At 39.5% G+C, this 16,804-nt stretch overlaps 3 protein-coding genes across 4 annotated transcripts; 1 reads left to right on the top strand and 2 right to left on the bottom strand.

Annotated features, from left to right (window-relative positions):
- Positions 1–5,371: 5,371 nt before the first annotated feature.
- Positions 5,372–9,186, bottom strand: LOC130748675 (PKS-NRPS hybrid synthetase cheA-like). Its single transcript, XM_057601916.1, has 6 exons — positions 8,748–9,186; positions 8,342–8,484; positions 7,042–8,225; positions 6,631–6,938; positions 5,690–6,558; positions 5,372–5,595 (listed from the first exon to the last, which is right to left on the bottom strand). Exons 2-6 carry the CDS (start codon positions 8,480–8,482, stop codon positions 5,401–5,403), a joined length of 2,697 nt encoding a protein of 898 aa, XP_057457899.1. The 5' UTR covers positions 8,483–8,484; positions 8,748–9,186; the 3' UTR covers positions 5,372–5,400.
- Positions 9,177–12,568, top strand: LOC130748676 (uncharacterized). Its single transcript, XM_057601917.1, has 4 exons — positions 9,177–9,618; positions 10,615–11,059; positions 11,162–11,277; positions 11,867–12,568. Exons 1-4 carry the CDS (start codon positions 9,192–9,194, stop codon positions 12,280–12,282), a joined length of 1,404 nt encoding a protein of 467 aa, XP_057457900.1. The 5' UTR covers positions 9,177–9,191; the 3' UTR covers positions 12,283–12,568.
- An 855-nt stretch (positions 12,569–13,423) lies between these two features.
- Positions 13,424–16,417, bottom strand: LOC130748678 (auxin-responsive protein IAA27-like). 2 transcript variants are annotated; one of them, XM_057601918.1, is made up of 5 exons: positions 15,668–16,417; positions 14,720–14,949; positions 14,189–14,330; positions 14,009–14,070; positions 13,424–13,858 (listed from the first exon to the last, which is right to left on the bottom strand). In XM_057601918.1, the coding sequence occupies exons 1-5, from the start codon at positions 16,186–16,188 to the stop codon at positions 13,806–13,808; spliced, it is 1,008 nt and encodes a 335-aa protein (XP_057457901.1). In that variant the 5' UTR covers positions 16,189–16,417; the 3' UTR covers positions 13,424–13,805. The 2 variants fall into 2 exon arrangements, with proteins under 2 accessions (XP_057457901.1, XP_057457902.1); XM_057601919.1 differs by having other exon boundaries at positions 13,424–13,730; positions 15,668–16,415.
- Between the last annotated feature and the right edge of the window lie 387 nt (positions 16,418–16,804).

Raw genomic sequence — 16,804 nt, 5'->3', positions numbered from 1 at the left:
ATAAGGAATAACTCACAGTACTACATAGCATCTAATCTCCCCAATATTGATTTCTGTTCAAATTAAAAATTAGAGTTGGAATAAAAGTATATTACATAACAAAAAAGAGCCATTTATATGTATGTATATTTGATGAATGATATTTGTATTCAATACGTACGCTTCTATTGGAAACATTGTAAACCACTAAATAATTTAGGTAGATGCTCTATTCTTTTCTCATTCACTCTTTAGAAAGAAATCCCAAGAAACAACCAATAGTGTACCTTTACTTATTAAATTAGTAAAGTATATGTCGGTCATCCGTTTAGTATCTGTCGAGCTTCTTTTGCGCCTGTTCATGTATTTTCCAATTATCCACGAGGTATTCTTCAATTATACTCAAAATACTAGAGTTCTCTTCAACTTTCCATTTCCCCTTACTACCGGTCACCTTGTAGGGTTGCATCTCAATGTTGAATCTCATTAGGTGCTTATTAGGATCGATCAAACCTTCATGACCTAGAAACTATATGGGACTTCAATGGTAGCAATCTCATCGGAAAAAGGTCAAAGGTTCATTCGTGTGATGTCTTCATCGTTTCCGCGCTACCTTGAGGACTCCTCCTTTCTTGAGAACCTGAGAAGCGTTTTATCAGGAGGTCATGGTGGGCGCCTGTATTCATGCAAGAAATGGCATCGCGTTTCGGTCAGGCCGACTACTAAGGCTTGTGGTATGATGGACAATTGATTTCTCTCCTCTCAGGTCTATTTTCTCGATTGCTTTACTAAATTCCTCTTCCATCATTGTCTTCGTCATTTCCTCGCTACCTTGAGGACTCCTACTTTGAGAAACATTTTACCAGGGGCAGACAGTGAGCGTCAATATTCATGCAAAAACTTCAAGAGACCGAGGTAGAGTAAACACAATTTAAAACCCTAATATCTCATAGTACAAGTGTCAATTGTTATTCACTTCCTACATTGCCTCTAATAGACTGAGGCGTTAGTTACATAATAAAGTAACTTTAATTCGCTCTCAATGTCTCGCCTCAATTGCAACCTCGGTCAACATTTAATGTTGATGCAATCTTGGGCGTATGTTCTCCAAAAGGCCTCAGTTAGATCTTTTCTAAACAGTATGCATCTTTTTGATTTGATCTCGGATCTACATTTATATGAGTGGAAGTAGCCACCCCACCCCATAAACACTTTTTTTTTTAAATTTTATATACTTTAAGGCATGTAATTGCTCCAAATTTTTACATGGTCTTCAAATTGCTCTTAATACGTATAAATAGAGAAATTTCTAATAATATTAAAAATGAAAAAATATTAAAATATGAAACTAGTAAAAATATTTATTACATAAATTCATGCTTTTAATGTCAGAATATTATTGGACTGGCCCAGTCCAACCAACAGGTTGGGTCGACCCCATTGCTAATATGCTATTGCTTCTCATAATATTAGGTCTTTTTATCACGAGATATTAAATTGTGAGTTCAGTCCAACCAAACAACACCTACAAATTGACAAAGACAATATTATTTTCAAAAAAAAAATAGCCAAAGACAATACTATTAAAATCTTAATGAGAGCAAGTATATAACTAAGCACCTAAAAAAGTTATTATTACACGCTCGATGGTTTGAAAAGCAAATTAAAATTTTATGAGTTGATTAATCACATACGCTATGAGACATCGCTTGTATTTATTTAAAATTAAGACAAATTATTTAATTAAAAAATTCTATAAAATAATCCTAATTATATAATTAATAAAATCTAAATAAGAAAATCTAAATGCACATTATGTACATTAAATGTTCTAAGGAAATGCTCATGAGTCATGACATGATAGAACACATTCTTTTTTTGAGAATATGCATAGAACACATTTTTACTATCATTGTTGTACTTGTACTGGATATATAAACAATGATGAGTTAAAAAAAAAACAATGATGTTGTCCAATAATGAGTGTAATTTTTTAGGAAATAGCTTTTCTTCTTAATAATTGCACTTAAGAGCTATGAGATTAATATATCGTTTGAACTAAGTGATAAATGACGAAAAATGGGATGAAATGACTTTTTTATTATTGAATCAAAATATGACAATGCATTTATCTTTCTTTTTATTATAGCGGGAAAGAAAAACTAACTAACTACGTTCTGACGGGAATGACTGCCATTAGCAACTGAGACCGACCAGATCTTCCAATTCTAATTCTCATTCACTACGAGCTTTGGAAGTGCATGAATCTAATTAGATCTACTTGTAATTGAAGCATTTTACTTGGTTAAGAATTTATCAGCAACTCATACTAATTAATTATTTCCCCTAAATATAGATTGATTACCAATAGCAGGAAATGAACATGAAAATCAAAATCAGACAGCATTATAACAAAAACAGAAGAGTCAAAGAACAAGGGGAGTTGGGTTTGGGGCCCCCCCTATGGGGCTCCGCGCCCCACTTAAAGTGGGGAAATTACGGAAAAACCCCCTTTACAAGAATACGGAATATTAAATTTCGTATTCAATACGGAATATAAAGTTCCGTATTATATTACTATGTAATCGACAGGGGTTTTTTCAAAACCCATTTCAGCGCTCCAAACCATTCCCAACCCTTGCTCTGCAATCTTCGAGACCGACGCTCTCCTTGCTTCAATCATCATCTGGACAGGGTACCATCGTCTCCATCATCAACCCCATTCTCCCCATTCATTGCATTGAACCTAGAGGTAAGTAAGTTTGGATTTCAACTTGAATTCACCATTTAACTTGAAATTATGGAATCTTTCAACCCTAGGATAGTCGATTTATGCTTAAGTAGATGTTAGGTTGGCTGAAATTGTATAAATTGGTCTTTGGGGCGAGTTCCAATCATGCAATGTCGTTAATGGAGTTCTGGTTCGATACGGAACATAATATTCCGTATTCAATATGAAACTTAATGTTCCGTATTGGATATGAAACTTAATGTTCCGTATTGGATATGAAACTTAATGTTCCGTATTTGGTGTCTGTTTAGAGTTATAAACTTAATTTATAAAATGTTTTTATAAAACTTAATATAATTAGCTTAGTTTATTTATAAAACCTAATCTAATTAGCTTAGTTAATTTATAAAATGTTTTTAATTTAGTTATAAACATCGTGAATTATTTAGTGATTTTATTTAGAGATTTAATTGAGAAATTTAGTAATTGAGCGAGTATAATTTATTCAGTGAATTTATTTAGAAAATGTTTGCTCTGAATATATAGTGAGAATGAAGAACAGAAAGAGGTCTCGAGCTAGTGAGGATGCGGGGCCTACAGAGGATAGACACCGGCGATTACATGCTTCTAGCCGGCGCGGCGATCATGCTGCGACCTCTCACGCGGTTGAGGCTTCAGCTCCAGCTCCAGTTGATTCTATGCAGTCGCCCATGGTAGAGGCTTCAGCTCCAGCTCCAGTTGAGCCTACTGATCGAGTTCCTACTCCGCCGTCTCCCATGGTTGAGGTACCTCGCCATGAGTCACCAGGCGAGGAGTCATCAGGCGAGTCGTCATCCGGCGATGAGTCATCCGGCGATGAGTCATCCGACGAGGAGTCATCCGGCGAGGAGGGGTCATATGACGAGGATAGTATTCCTCCTCCTGATGTTGATGCTGATGTCGTGCCAGAGGCACAGGGTGGCGAGGAGGACCTGATCCAGAGGTTGCCGCCGTTTCCGGGGGGGCCTGTTGATCTGTCGCTTCTCACGCATTATGCTGATCACAAGGCTCCCTGGACGTGGCATGCACTCCTACGCACAGACGAGCGGTATGTGGACCGTCGACACTTGAGGGTGGCCACAGCTGGGGGGAAGGTTTGGAACCTTGCTTGTGATGGTGATTCAGACAGTCACAGGAGGGTTCGAGAGTTGATTGAGCAGACGGGTCTTCATCAGCTACCCTGGTGCAGCTACTCGGAGACAGATGCAGGCCTCATTTTGGCCCTTGTGGAGCGATGGCATGAGGAGACTAGTAGCTTCCACATGCCGTTTGGGGAGATGACCATCACCCTGGACGACGTGTCGGCTCTTCTCCATCTCCCAATGGGGTCGAGGTTCTATACGCCTGGGAGGGGGGAGAGGGACGAGTGTGCAGCGCTATGTGCTGAGTTGATGGGAGGATCTGTTGCTCGTTATCATGCTGAGTTTGATAAGAACAGGAGCCAGACTATTCGCTTTGGGGTCTTGCAGACCCTGTATGATGCTGCGTTGGAGGGTATGTCTTAATTATTACTTGATTAAATAGTATCTATTATTATTGTATTGTTATTAACTGTTAACTGAATTCATTTCATTGTAGAGCACCGATATGAGGACGCTGCACGGATTTGGCTGGTGAACCAGCTAGGCGCGACGCTCTTTGCTAGCAAGAGCGGTGGATACCACACGACCGTCTACTGGATAGGTATGTTGCAGGATCTCGGTCGAGTGTCCGAGTACGCGTGGGGCGCGATTGCGCTCGCTACGTTGTACGACCAGCTTGATCGAGCGTCCAGGAGGGGGACGGCCCAGATGGGAGGTTTCAGCTCACTCTTGCTAGGATGGGCCTACGAGTACCTTTCTGATCGCGTCATTATCCGGAGGGCGGATCCGGAGTACTCGCAGGACCAGCCTAGGGCGCGGCGGTGGGTTATGTCCTGGGTCGGGCATGCAGGCCTCGATGAGAGGCGAGTCATGCTCGATGAGCTGACGGTGGATGACATTATATGGACCCCATTTGAGGACCATCGGGCTCATCGACCACGGGATCAGAGGGCCATGTATTCTGGCTACATCCGGACGCCATTTGGCCGTGTTGTTCGACGACATCTACCAGAGAGGGTTCTGCGCCAGTTTGGCTACATCCAGGATGTCCCTCGACACCCCTCCGAGATCCAGACGACTGGGTCCCTTGCTGAGACCGCAGATGCTGCCTATGCTGATTTTTTGCCGCACCTGCGCCCTCAGGGGATCCCTGTTACTCATTCGGGAGAGGCTGTGGAGGAGTACATGAGGTGGTATGGCGGTGTGTCCCATCGGTTCATCATCCCTGATGATAGGAGGGAGGAGTTCAGTGCTGTGGTAAGTTTGAATTTTATTTTTCATGCAATTGTGTACTTTTATATTATGACATGTGACGACATTGTATGGACTCTTTTTATATTAACCACGCTTTCTATTTCCACCTATTATGTTTAGACTCTTATAATGAAAAATAACCTGTATAACTACACCGTGAATAATGAAAGGCAAGATAAGTAACATAAGGCCCATCAATATACCAATGACCATCAAATTACTATTATTAAAAGCAGCAATGAACAACATAAGGGCAAGGCCCATCAGATTAATATTACAGAGTGTTTACAAATGAATATTACACAAAGTGTGGTGTCAGTCTGTGGTGATGTCTACATAGCTTTGGTGACTAAGAGGAACACCAAAAGTAACAAACCAAGCTTCTAATTCTGATGTGAACCTGTGTAAACGTGTAACATATGGGACGCACCAGCTTACTGATATAGGATCAACATACCGTTCCCACTGGAGAGCAATTGGCGGCATAGAATGTCCAGGAGTTAGATGGAGCTACATTATAGAGAATAACAATAAAATTAGATAACTTACAAATACAACAAATTAATTCACAAACTGGATAATAGTGTACGCAATAAAAAAATACCTGTACAAAGTGATTTATCACATGACCAACAGCTATAACACGATGTACAGGAGGTGGACCTTCTCCTCTTAGTGGAAGGTATGACCAACAACCCTGAGAAGAGATGGATATGAAAACCACTTGGAACCTGGTTGCTACAAGGTATCCCATCTCTGGCAGTTGCATCCATTTATCCTCGGTAGCCGGATGACCAGGAGGAAGAGTGAGTCGAGAATGTAAGGCATTAACCACATGTCTGGACCACATTTCATCATACAATCCTCTGTGTCGTTCAAGTTCGTCTATCAACGCTTCCCTAACACATGGCCAACCTTCCTCACCTGATGGTAGTCCCAGTAATGCAGCAATGGCTCTATAGCCACAGTTACCATCGTCCTCAACATTCTGAACTGTGTGTATATATGGGTGGAAAAAGGATGGAAAATGACCCATGAAATAGCTTGTATCAGACTTCTTCACACGCTTCTTCTTCTTTGGTGGTTGCGAAGCCTTCTTTGCCTCTTTGATCTCCCTATCAACATGCTCAAAACCTGAAGGATCACGAGTCAAGGATCCTATTGCTTTAACCTTGGGTGGTTTTCTTTCGTTCGCCTTAAGAGTGCGCTTGGACCTTATCTGAACCTCAGGAGTACAAAGTGAACTGCTTTCAGGACAATAGATAGCTTGAAGCTTCCTCCTTACCATACTCTGCCCTCCAGTATCCAAAGAACTGAAATAATGTGTCAATGCCTCAACTTCTGGTTGCATATCTCCATGGTTCATGCCGCAAATATGGTTGCTGATAGTATCTGCAACAGGTTCAGGTACATGCTCCCAACTCAGTCTCTTCCAGAATGGATGAATTGACTCATATGGAATTCTTTCATAACCTGCAAGTTCACAAAAGTGTCACTTTCAATAACAAATAGAATTAATTGACAAGAGAGTGGTTGACCGGTGACCTGCAAGTTCACAACCGCAAGGTAGTCCATGAGTCTCTCTCAACAAGCAATCGCATCCGCCGTAGGACTTCATTCTTATATGTTCATCGTCGATGAGCTGCAGGCATTTGTTTGACACAAATCCTCTAATATTTGTGTAAAATGGGAACATGAAAATGTGATCAATTCTGTGAATACTGCGCTCAAACGATGCTAATATTTCAGTATGTCGATTACATGTCAAACTATGCGACGCATCCCAAGAAGTGGCTAGGTCACCCTTGCAATCCCGCAACATCTTCTTCAAACTGGCATGTGCACCCTCAGCCCTGCAAACAACAAACAGATATCTTATTAACTCTCCAATGTAAACAATCTATCAAATGAAAAACATATAACAAGGCATAAATTAAGCTCATATAATTTTTGTACCTGTTACTTGTTGTTGTTCCAAAGTGCATCACATGATTTGTCCATGCCTTGGCAAATTTTTCCTTGTGGACCAACCATGTAGTAGAACAATAGGAGGTAAAGTTGCTGTATTTGTCCTTGCACATATTAAACAATTGCATCCATTGAACTTCAAATTCTTCAACTGTTGCAGCATCCACCACCTCTCCCCACTTCCCCATAACCAATTCAGCAAAATCATCTGTACCAACATAGAGTTTGCACTTTGCCAAAACACACTTGTTGATGTGCCACAAGCATAATAAATGGCTGGTGTTGGGAAGGCTTTGCTTAGCAGCACTCAATAAGGCAAGATCCCTGTCAGTAACAATCACCTTAGGCAACATGGCTTGATCAGCTAATAGAGACTTCATACACTCCAGTGCCCAAACGTAGTCATCTGTGCCCTCATTAACAATGTAGCAAAAGGCTATGGAGTATGTCTTATCTGTGGAAGTCAGTCCAACAATCTCAAGCAATGGAATTTTATATTTGTTTGTCTTGTATGTGCAATCCATAATCACTACATATGGAAATGTGTTGAACAGTTTGATAGCATTTGGATGAGCCCAAAATACATCCCTAATGACTTCCGATCCAGGCTCATGTCTTTCAAAGTGGACGTACTTGTCACCGTCCAACTTCTTCAACAAGTGTTGCATTTCTGTCAATGACCCGCGGAGGGATTTTCTTAACCTCTTGCAAGCACCATAAATCTGAGATATGGTAGTCAAGTTTAAAGGATTGTTTTCCTTCAAAGTCAACAGCATCTTTCTCGGTGGAACCCAACTCTTTGACATTTTTTCCACTTGCTCCTTCTCTTCGGAATTTAGACGACCAACAAAATTGTGGCCAAGTAGTGACCTAGCTGGTTCATGGTTGTGTGTACCTTCCATCACCTTTAGCCGCCAATCTCTATCTATGCCATTTTTCATAGGTCGTCCTTTTAGTCTAAAAGGACATTCTGTCTTTTGTGTTCTCGTTCCTTCAACAAGGTCAGGGTCTCTGTAGGGAACATACTTACCATGCTTCTCGCACCCCAACATGACATAAGCTTTTCTGCTTCCATTCCCACCGCTATCTGACTTTGTGATCAACACAACATATCCATTTTCAATCGCAATTCCATGAACCCAATTGATAAGATCATCACGGGTAGGGAAAATCTGTTCAATGATGCATACCCAACACACAAACAAGGCATAAACAAGGGTGATCAAGACATAATAAGAATTGATATATTACACTTTCAAAACAATGCAAAAATCTGTTCAAAGAATACCTGATCAGTTGTAAATAAATGCGAGACATCTATACTTATACACGGGGGTACAAATGCTGGTGGTGGCACCTCTTCAGGTTGAGCATTGTTCAATCCAACTTCAATCAATTGGGATTCATGAAATAAAAATGATTCTGTCATCCCTGGAAGAGAATACGGAACTTTATTATCCATATTGCATACAGAACTTTATAATTCGTATTTAATACGGAAATTTATAATTCGTATTGAATACGGTATATTAATTTTCGTATAGACTCCGAAACTTTATATTCCGTATTTTAACACATCTCAGAATTCAGAAAATCATCATTCTAACTACTTAATCTACTTAATCTAACTACTTAATCTAACAACTTCAACTACTTAAACTAACAACATACAACAAACAACTAACAACACTTACCTCAAATGCTATCTTTTTGCATCCAATGGTGGAGAGCTTGCCAATGAAGGAGTTGGTGGTGGTGGTAGGAAGAATGGAAGTGAGGATGAAAGTGAGGTAGGAGAGGGTGAGAGAGAGGGTGGTCTGGAGGCATTGAGGGGGTTAAGGGGGCTGGTGAGGGGTTGGTGACGGAGGAGTAATGGTGGAGGGGTTGGTGGAGGGAGGAGTAATGGTGGAAAAGGTGATGACTGTCAGAGTTATAATACGGAATTTTAACTTCCGTATTCTATTTTATTGAATACGGAAGTTTAAGTTCCGTAGGGCATTTATGGGTTAAAAAAAAAGAGGTGGGGCGCGGAGCCCCATAGGGGGGCCCAAACCCAACTCCCCCTGTCCCAAGAACAAGGGAAAAACAAAAACAATAAATAAAAACAATAAATAGAAACACACACATACACACACGCTATGTCATCATCTCCAAAGCTCTCACCGCGACACACTCAGCCAACTCAGCCACAGAGCACCACCCCCACCCACCGCCACCCCAACATCTCCGCCGCCACCATGCTCGAACGCTCACTCTCCTCCCGCCGCGGCAACCCTCCCGGCGAAGACGACGACGACGGCGTCACCACCGACGAATCCAAGACCAAGAAGCACCAGCACCTCCTCTTCCGCAACTACCTCTCCCGGATCGCCGCCGCCTCCAGCGGCAGCTACCTTCCCTGTGTCGCCGTCGTCCTCCTTCTCCTCTTGGCCTTGTCGTTCGTTTTCTCATCTCGTGCGGGTTTCGTCTGCATCTCGTCGTCATCTTATCAGCCTGTTTCTCGTGCTGGATTCTTCGGCCTCGATGGCCTTGACTCCGATTTTGGAGTCCTCGGTGTGCCATGGTGTAAGTCTCTTTTGCTCTGATCTGATGATCGCTTTCTGATTTTTTGGGTTCTTTGGGTTTCGTTTGGATCGATCGGAATGTTAAAGCATCGGAAATGATAATGGGTTTTTGTTGATTCGATTTTTGAGTATTTTCGGATCCTGATCCTGAATGGTTGTGAATTCCATATTGTGTTGCTTCATTGGTTGAAGGGTTATTCTGGGTTTGGCATTATTGTAGGGTTCATTTGAATGCTGATGAAAATCACTAGTAAGTAGTGTATATATTAAGCTAGTCAATTGTTCAATGATGGCAATTTGGATTTGGATGTATTATTGTTATTAATATTGTTATTTTAATCAGATAGCATAAATTCATGAAGTGTTTTTTGGGCCAGACTACACTATTTAAGGAATGAGCTCATCATGTTAACGCTTTCGGGTTGAGCTGAGAGTAAAATGTTGGTTTGTTCAGGGGTTTCTATGTTCTTTATTAACCCCCACTCCCTTCAAACAATGAAGTGTGAAGTGTTTGACTGTGGAGAATTGGAGAGAATAATTTAGGTAAGATAACCCCCTAGTTAGTTAGTTTGAATACTTTTTAGGTAAGGGAGTTAATAGCCCTTAGTAAGGGAGTTAGGTAGTTAGATGGTGGCTGAGATAATTACGGAATTAAAGCATGTAGGCCTGTAATTAAGAAGAGGGTCTTGAGAGGGACAGGTATCTGATCATTTGAGTGAGAATTAGTGACTTAAGGCAGGGAGGTTTGTAGACCCTTTAAGTTCTGCAGTGTTTCTACCTTTGTTATTGAGGTTCATCCCTATTTCTTTCTAATAAGATACCCGGTTCGAATCTGAATAATTTAGTAGTCTGCGGAGATTTAATGCTAATATTGTGAGTAGTGGGCTGGTAAATTCATTTCTTATTGTTTCAAATTGCTAGTGTCTAAGTTTGAAATCATTAAGTCTTACTTACAGCTCATTGTTGTTGGATACTTATAATCTTATCCTTGGTAAAGGCAGATCGAAACATGGTAAAACTGTAGAATGGACATCGAAAGATCTGCTTAAGGCGTTAGAAGAGTTTGTTCCCATATATGAAACCCGGCCAATCAAAAACAACATGTTTGGGATGGGTTTTGACCACAGCTTTGGGCTTTGGTTTATTGCACGATGGCTGAAGCCGGACCTGATGATCGAGAGTGGTGCTTTCAAGGGGCATTCAACTTGGGTTTTGAGGCAGGCCATGCCTGACACGCATATTCTTTCTCTTTCCCCTAGGCATCCAGAAAAGTATCTGAAAAAAGGACCTGCCTATGTAGATGGTAACTGCACATATTATGCCGGAAAAGACTTTGTGGATTTTGGAAGTGTTGACTGGCCAACAGTGATGAAGAAACATGGGATTTCAGACCTTAGTCGGGTTCTTATATTTTTCGATGACCATCAAAATGAACTGAAAAGGTGACTAACAAGATCTTGAGATATATGATTCAATAGTTGAGTACTTACGATGAAGTTGCTATTTGCTTATCCTTATTATTTTGTATTTGTCATAATGGGCAGAATTGAACAAGCTTTAAAAGCTGGGTTCCGGCACCTTGTTTTTGAGGATAACTATGACACGGGAACTGGTGACCATTATTCATTGAGGCAGATATGTGATCAATTTTATATAAGAGGTATGTGAACTCGTACTTTCCTATTGAATTGAAATGATCTGCTGATTTTTCTTCTGGATTTCAAGTAGAAATGCAAGGATATCTTATATTATTTACATTCATCGGTGTTGCATTTCCTCGACTTAGTCACACAAGTGTGATATGTTTATCATTCTGGATGGGCTTTGACCAGCCAGACTGATGAAATATTGTACTTCAGGGGAGGGACTGAGGTGTTATATTAGACAATGAGGTTAGAAACTATATAAAAAATTCAGGAAAGCAGCAGAAGATGTGTAATTAGTACTTACATCTGAGTTCTGCTCTTATCGATGTCATAAGTGATTTCCTCGACACTAGAAAGCTTTCTCAATTGTAGTTTTGGTTGCAAATTTTCGGGGATGTTGCCAAAGTTCAGCATTCAATTGTTGGAAAATGTTTGGTTGGTTCAATAATACAAGTGGTGATTATCTTTATGTTGGCGTCAAGTTGCTCCTTTCTATTTTGAACTTTTAATATGCTATTCTACTAGCAATAAGAATCACAAGCATTGTTTTTATTAACCCTGTTAATGAAATTCACTTTTGTTTTGTTCTTTTATCAATCTTAGGCGGGGGACACAGTTGCTTTAAAGACAGTGATGAAGCAAGGATCAGGTCAAGAAGGAAGCAATTCTGGGAGAAAGCAGTTGATATGGAAGAACTATGTGGGCCAGGGGAAGCATGGTGGGGAGTTAGAGGCTTCATGCGCGATAACTTCAATCACAGTAATAAGCCAATAACTTATGCCCAACATTTCCAGAATAGCAGGTATGTTGAATCTATTCTTGATGTGTACTGGGAACTCCCTCCAGTAGCTGGTCCTTCCCTCACTCATCAAACCAGATATGATCCCGCTCGCACACCAAACCCTATTGTTGAAGATGGGAGGTATGGTTTGTTCCGAAGGCTTGGTTTGGCTGACCTTGACAATTCTGTATTTAATGGATACACTCAGATGGTTTATTTACAGATATCTGAACAATGATTTAGAGTTGCTTTGACAAGGGTATGCTGTAGTTGAAGGAAGTTTTGTACCTGTATTGTGTATGAGTTGTTGCTTCAGCCTGATTTGGCTTTAAGATGTAGTTCTTTTATTCTTCTTCCACTTTTCCTTTTTGAAATTCAAGCAAATCATCTTAACTCACTGTTCAGTTCTTTCTAATTTTGGGTAGTTACTTGTTCATGTATGGCCAACTTGATTGCCAACTTCCATGTATCAGTAATCTTTCATATTAGTATTTTTAGTCTCACAAGTTCAGGCTTATATTACACTTATTGACTACAAACCATTGTTAAGTTGGTATTTTACTTTATATATTATTATTCAATCAATCCGATTTTCAAACATAATACTAGACTGTTATCTTCAGTTGTTTGGTTGCAATATATAACACTTTTCTACTATGAGTGTTTTTATTTTGGTCAACACTTTTCTACTATGAGTGTTTATGAGACGGGTTGAGATGAGTCATGTTTGTCTTTCACCTGGCCCTAAATATTGACCAGACCAGCTTTTTGAACTTGAACTCATCCCTAGACTCGAAGAAACCTGATGGGCCGCAGGTTTGATGGACTCATGCCAAAACGGGTTAATGAACTGAGTCCAGTCTTGTACACCCCTAAATGCACTCTTCAAATCCTTATTCAACTTGGCAATGCTTGCTACAAATGTTAAGGAACTTTTTTGTGGCACTCTTCGAATCCTTTTTCAACTTGACAATGCTTGCTACCAATGTTAGTGAAGTTTTGTGGCATTTTGGACTTCACTTGGTTAATAATGATACCTAATGAATTTTGGTTGATGATCAGAATGAAGACATTGCAGATGCATATACTTGTTTTCCGTCAATATTCACTAATTTTCTTTGATTCGATATTCTATCCCACATGTTCTGTTACTTCTAAGGAGTAAGACGTGCATTTTTGGATGTGAAGAGCAACGTCTGAAATATGTAAGAAGTACAGAATTTAACATAGATAGCACAACTTGCAAATTTCCCATTTTATTTTCGGGACTTACTACACCATAAGCCAAAGAGATATGATTAACATTTTAATATCAATACAAATTGATGTGTGTATATATTAAGAATACATGTAGAAAATGAATGAATAGTAGTAGACCGTAGAGGAAAAAGCACAAGCAAATCTTTTATACAGCAACAAGAATCCACAGATACACAGAACAGAGAAACAACCAAAATGTGTATATATTGACTGGATCTCTCCAGTTAAATTCCACTGATAGAGAACTTGGCAGACAATAAATGCACAAAACCTCACTGAATTACATATATATAGTATTTGATTTGGAACAAAATCATAAACTCAAACTCCCTTGTAAAACTATATGCTTTAGTGAACACCTCACTTTGAGCCAACTGGTTTTCCTGCACTAGTTTTGGCTCCTTGATTTTTCCATGGCCCTTGGAGCTGCAACCAAGATAGTTGAGATTGAATTTATAGTTGGACACATACCTAATGGACAGTGCTAATGCAAAAATTGGTTTACAACTTCCTTATAGCATGTTTGGATCTGCATTCAAATCTCTCAACCAATTCTGCTATCACAAAAGCTACTATGAGTAGCTTCTCCCAGAATCAATTCTTCTTCTAATGTGAAAATATACTTTGTATCCAAACATGCACTTACAAGAATCGAAACTTGTAAACCAGAAGGAATGGGTGCTTAAAATAAGATGATGACATACCTAGCCCAATTGCCTCGGAGCCTTTCATGATCCTTAGTCTCCTACATGAGTCAGTGAACATCCTGCATCAACAAGATATTTAAGTTAACAAGTTTATCCTCTGAACTATTTTGATCCAAAAATGGCATTCTACCAAAAAATGATCTTTAAGAATTTATGGCAAGACAAGAAATAACTTACTCCCAAGGAACATCCCCGACAAGCATCCAATCTCCATCTTTATCTTCATATGTAAGAACATACTCAGAGCCATGGAGAAGATCCCTCAAAGAGCTCTCACTTAGTCCATCTTTCCCAGGAAGTCCAGGAGAATTGCATTGACCTAATTTCCAGAATAAGAAAAGTTATAGAGCAAAGTGGTTGAAGAATTCAAAAGGAAATATTGTGGCTAAAGAAGCAGCTTAGAAATATTGTGACTTAAGTGTTTATTTTTAGTTTTAGCAACTACAAAATTGAATTTGAATTTCTCCCTAGCACATTCAGATCCCAAAAAAGGTAAAAGAAAGAGTTCTCTAATAGCTAGTCACTAGGGCTGTTCATAAACCGAGCCAGACCTAGTTAAACTGCAATAGCCGAACCAAAAAACCAATGGATTAGCTTGGTTTTCAGTTCTCATGTCCAAAACCGAACAAATCCAAATTGAACCATAGTGTCGCAGATATAACTATAAGCAGCTAATAGGAAGGATTTTGAAGAAGATAGAGTTAGTACCAATGGTAAAGCAGCTGAACATCTTCTCAAGGGCTGAAGAAAATTCCATATAGTTTTTGTAGGTTTTGAGATCAACCTTTCTGAGATAAGGGGCACCATCCATGCTGACTTTGACATAGAGACAACCAAACCCTGGCTTCCCCTCAGCTTCATCATTGTTCTTTGTCAAATTAGAGGCCATTGTGTTCTTTCTAAACGATCTAATTGGTGGCCATCCCACAACCTGTGCCCTGTTGCCAAAAAAAATTGGCACTTCATTAGTCACAATGAAAAATAAACAAGAGTAATCACTACAATATAAAACCTTTATCATAAAGGCAAATATTCATCAGCCCCTACATTTTGAACCAAATGGAAGACCTTAATTTTTGTATTAGCCATTATATCTAACTGAAACACCATACTACCATAGGCATGTTTGAATCAACTTCTCTTCCATCGGAATCAATTATGAAACACAGAAGCTACTCAGTGTATGTTTGATTCCACGAAGTAGATCCTCAGAATTAATTTTTATCGAGTAAAATCACTTTTGGATGACATAATATACGTTTGGAAGTCATCTCAGGAAATTTATTTCAAGCATAAAATCAATTCTAATTCATGTAGAAGCTAGAGATAATAGCTTCTGCCTCTCCCTAGAATTCATTCTAGCTTTTTAATGAATTGTAGAAGAGTTTCCAAACATCGAGTAATCTTCCATCTTTGTCCATGCAATCATAACATAACATGTAACTCAAACTTGTTTATTAATCTACTTCTTTACTCAGTTGATTATACCAGTAAGCACAAGATGTTGAGAATAAATTGAACAGGAAATAACAAGTTTGGAAATTCTTTTTTAATTAATTCTAAAAACAAAATCAATTTTGTGAGAAGTTACCCATAACAAGTTATGCAAACATGCTAGAAGTTGTAGTAAAAAAGATTAGCAAGATGCAAACTTACTTTGCAGCAGGAGCACTAGCATGCTCATTTGTACCATCAACCTGCTTATTCTTCTCCTGAGCTGGTTTAGCAGATTGATGAGCCATAGCAACCTCATTGATGGCTGGTGTGGTGTTAGTTTGAGTCTCTAAAGCAACAAGAGGCTTCCCAACATTCCCCCCTCTTGGAGAAAACAAAGCAGCACCTTTTCCCAACTCAACCTCAGATCCATCAGCCACAGAGAAACCCCATTTCCCACAAGACCCATCAATGGCATCAGAGAAGCCCCTCTTAGCTCCAACAGCAGCCACAGGGCTTTTCAAAGGACCATGCTTTTTCTCTTGCAAGTCTTTGCCAAAAAGGGAAACCCCAGAAGAAGCACCTGCAGGTTTTCTCTCAGGAGACTCACAACCAGGAAGGCCAAGCCTCAGCTCTGTCTCCTTGAAGTTGAGAGATGATGAAGATATCTTGTTGTCAGAGGTTCCAACCATTGATGGCTTCTCTCCCAAGCCTATGTAGTCATGCTCTAATGGTGGAGACATCAAAATGACAAAGATGCAAGGATCCCAGGTATGCAACACAAGTTTGAACTAGTGTAGTGTGTTATGTATGATAGATAGATAGATAAAGAAACAAGAAAACTTGAGAAGAACAGAGTATACAGAAAGCAGAGCTCAAACAGAAGTTATGGTGTGATATTGATATGAATGAAGTCCAGAAGGGAGAAGCTGGTTTTGTTGATGTAGAAAAGAACCTTCCTAGGCCTTTCTGTAGCAAACTTTTCCTTCTCCTATACCAAAATAAAAAGGAATAAAAAAGCTAATTCTTTTTTCTCATCAAATATTAATTTATTCCTGTATGTATAAATAGTATAATAATTAATGTATGACTTTTAATAGTAACTAGTGTATAAGGTATGATTTTGTTTAACAATGCTTTTGCAGTAAACAAATATCAAAAGTAGACTAATAATTATTATTATTTAATCATGAGTATGACGTGTCGGTTATTCACCTCATTCATGAACTACAAGACGAGGAGTTCAATCATTATGGATGAGAATGAAGCACACTTTGTGAATGACGGTTTACTTTACTGCTATATGTGAGTATCTGTGACGAAATGATTAGTTACTGTTATCGGCGGTCGGTCGATACC

The sequence above is a fragment of the Lotus japonicus genome, chromosome 3 (genome assembly GCF_012489685.1).
Source record: "Lotus japonicus ecotype B-129 chromosome 3, LjGifu_v1.2".
Taxonomy (NCBI): Eukaryota; Viridiplantae; Streptophyta; class Magnoliopsida; order Fabales; family Fabaceae; genus Lotus; species Lotus japonicus.
The sequence above is the reverse complement of the archived record's forward strand: the minus strand, read 5'-3'. Positions and strand labels throughout refer to the sequence as shown.

Bases quoted from the DNA above. Each gene is read 5' to 3' on its own strand.
- LOC130748678 (XM_057601918.1), bottom strand. From the start codon at position 16,188: ATGTCTCCACCATTAGAGCATGACTACATAGGCTTGGGAGAGAAGCCA. The intron at 14,071-14,188 runs GTAAGTTATTTC...TTGTTGATGCAG, and splicing joins GTCGGGGATGTTCCTTGGGA to GATGTTCACTGACTCATGTA. The intron at 13,859-14,008 runs GTATGTCATCAT...TTGTGATAGCAG, and splicing joins CTCCGAGGCAATTGGGCTAG to AATTGGTTGAGAGATTTGAA.
- LOC130748676 (XM_057601917.1), top strand. From the start codon at position 9,192: ATGTCATCATCTCCAAAGCTCTCACCGCGACACACTCAGCCAACTCAG. The intron at 11,060-11,161 runs GTGACTAACAAG...CATAATGGGCAG, and splicing joins CATCAAAATGAACTGAAAAG to AATTGAACAAGCTTTAAAAG. The intron at 11,278-11,866 runs GTATGTGAACTC...TATCAATCTTAG, and splicing joins TGATCAATTTTATATAAGAG to GCGGGGGACACAGTTGCTTT.
- LOC130748675 (XM_057601916.1), bottom strand. From the start codon at position 8,482: ATGACAGAATCATTTTTATTTCATGAATCCCAATTGATTGAAGTTGGA. The intron at 8,226-8,341 runs GTATTCTTTGAA...ATCATTGAACAG, and splicing joins ATTTATTTACAACTGATCAG to ATTTTCCCTACCCGTGATGA. The intron at 6,559-6,630 runs GTCACCGGTCAA...GTGAACTTGCAG, and splicing joins TTGCGGTTGTGAACTTGCAG to GTTATGAAAGAATTCCATAT.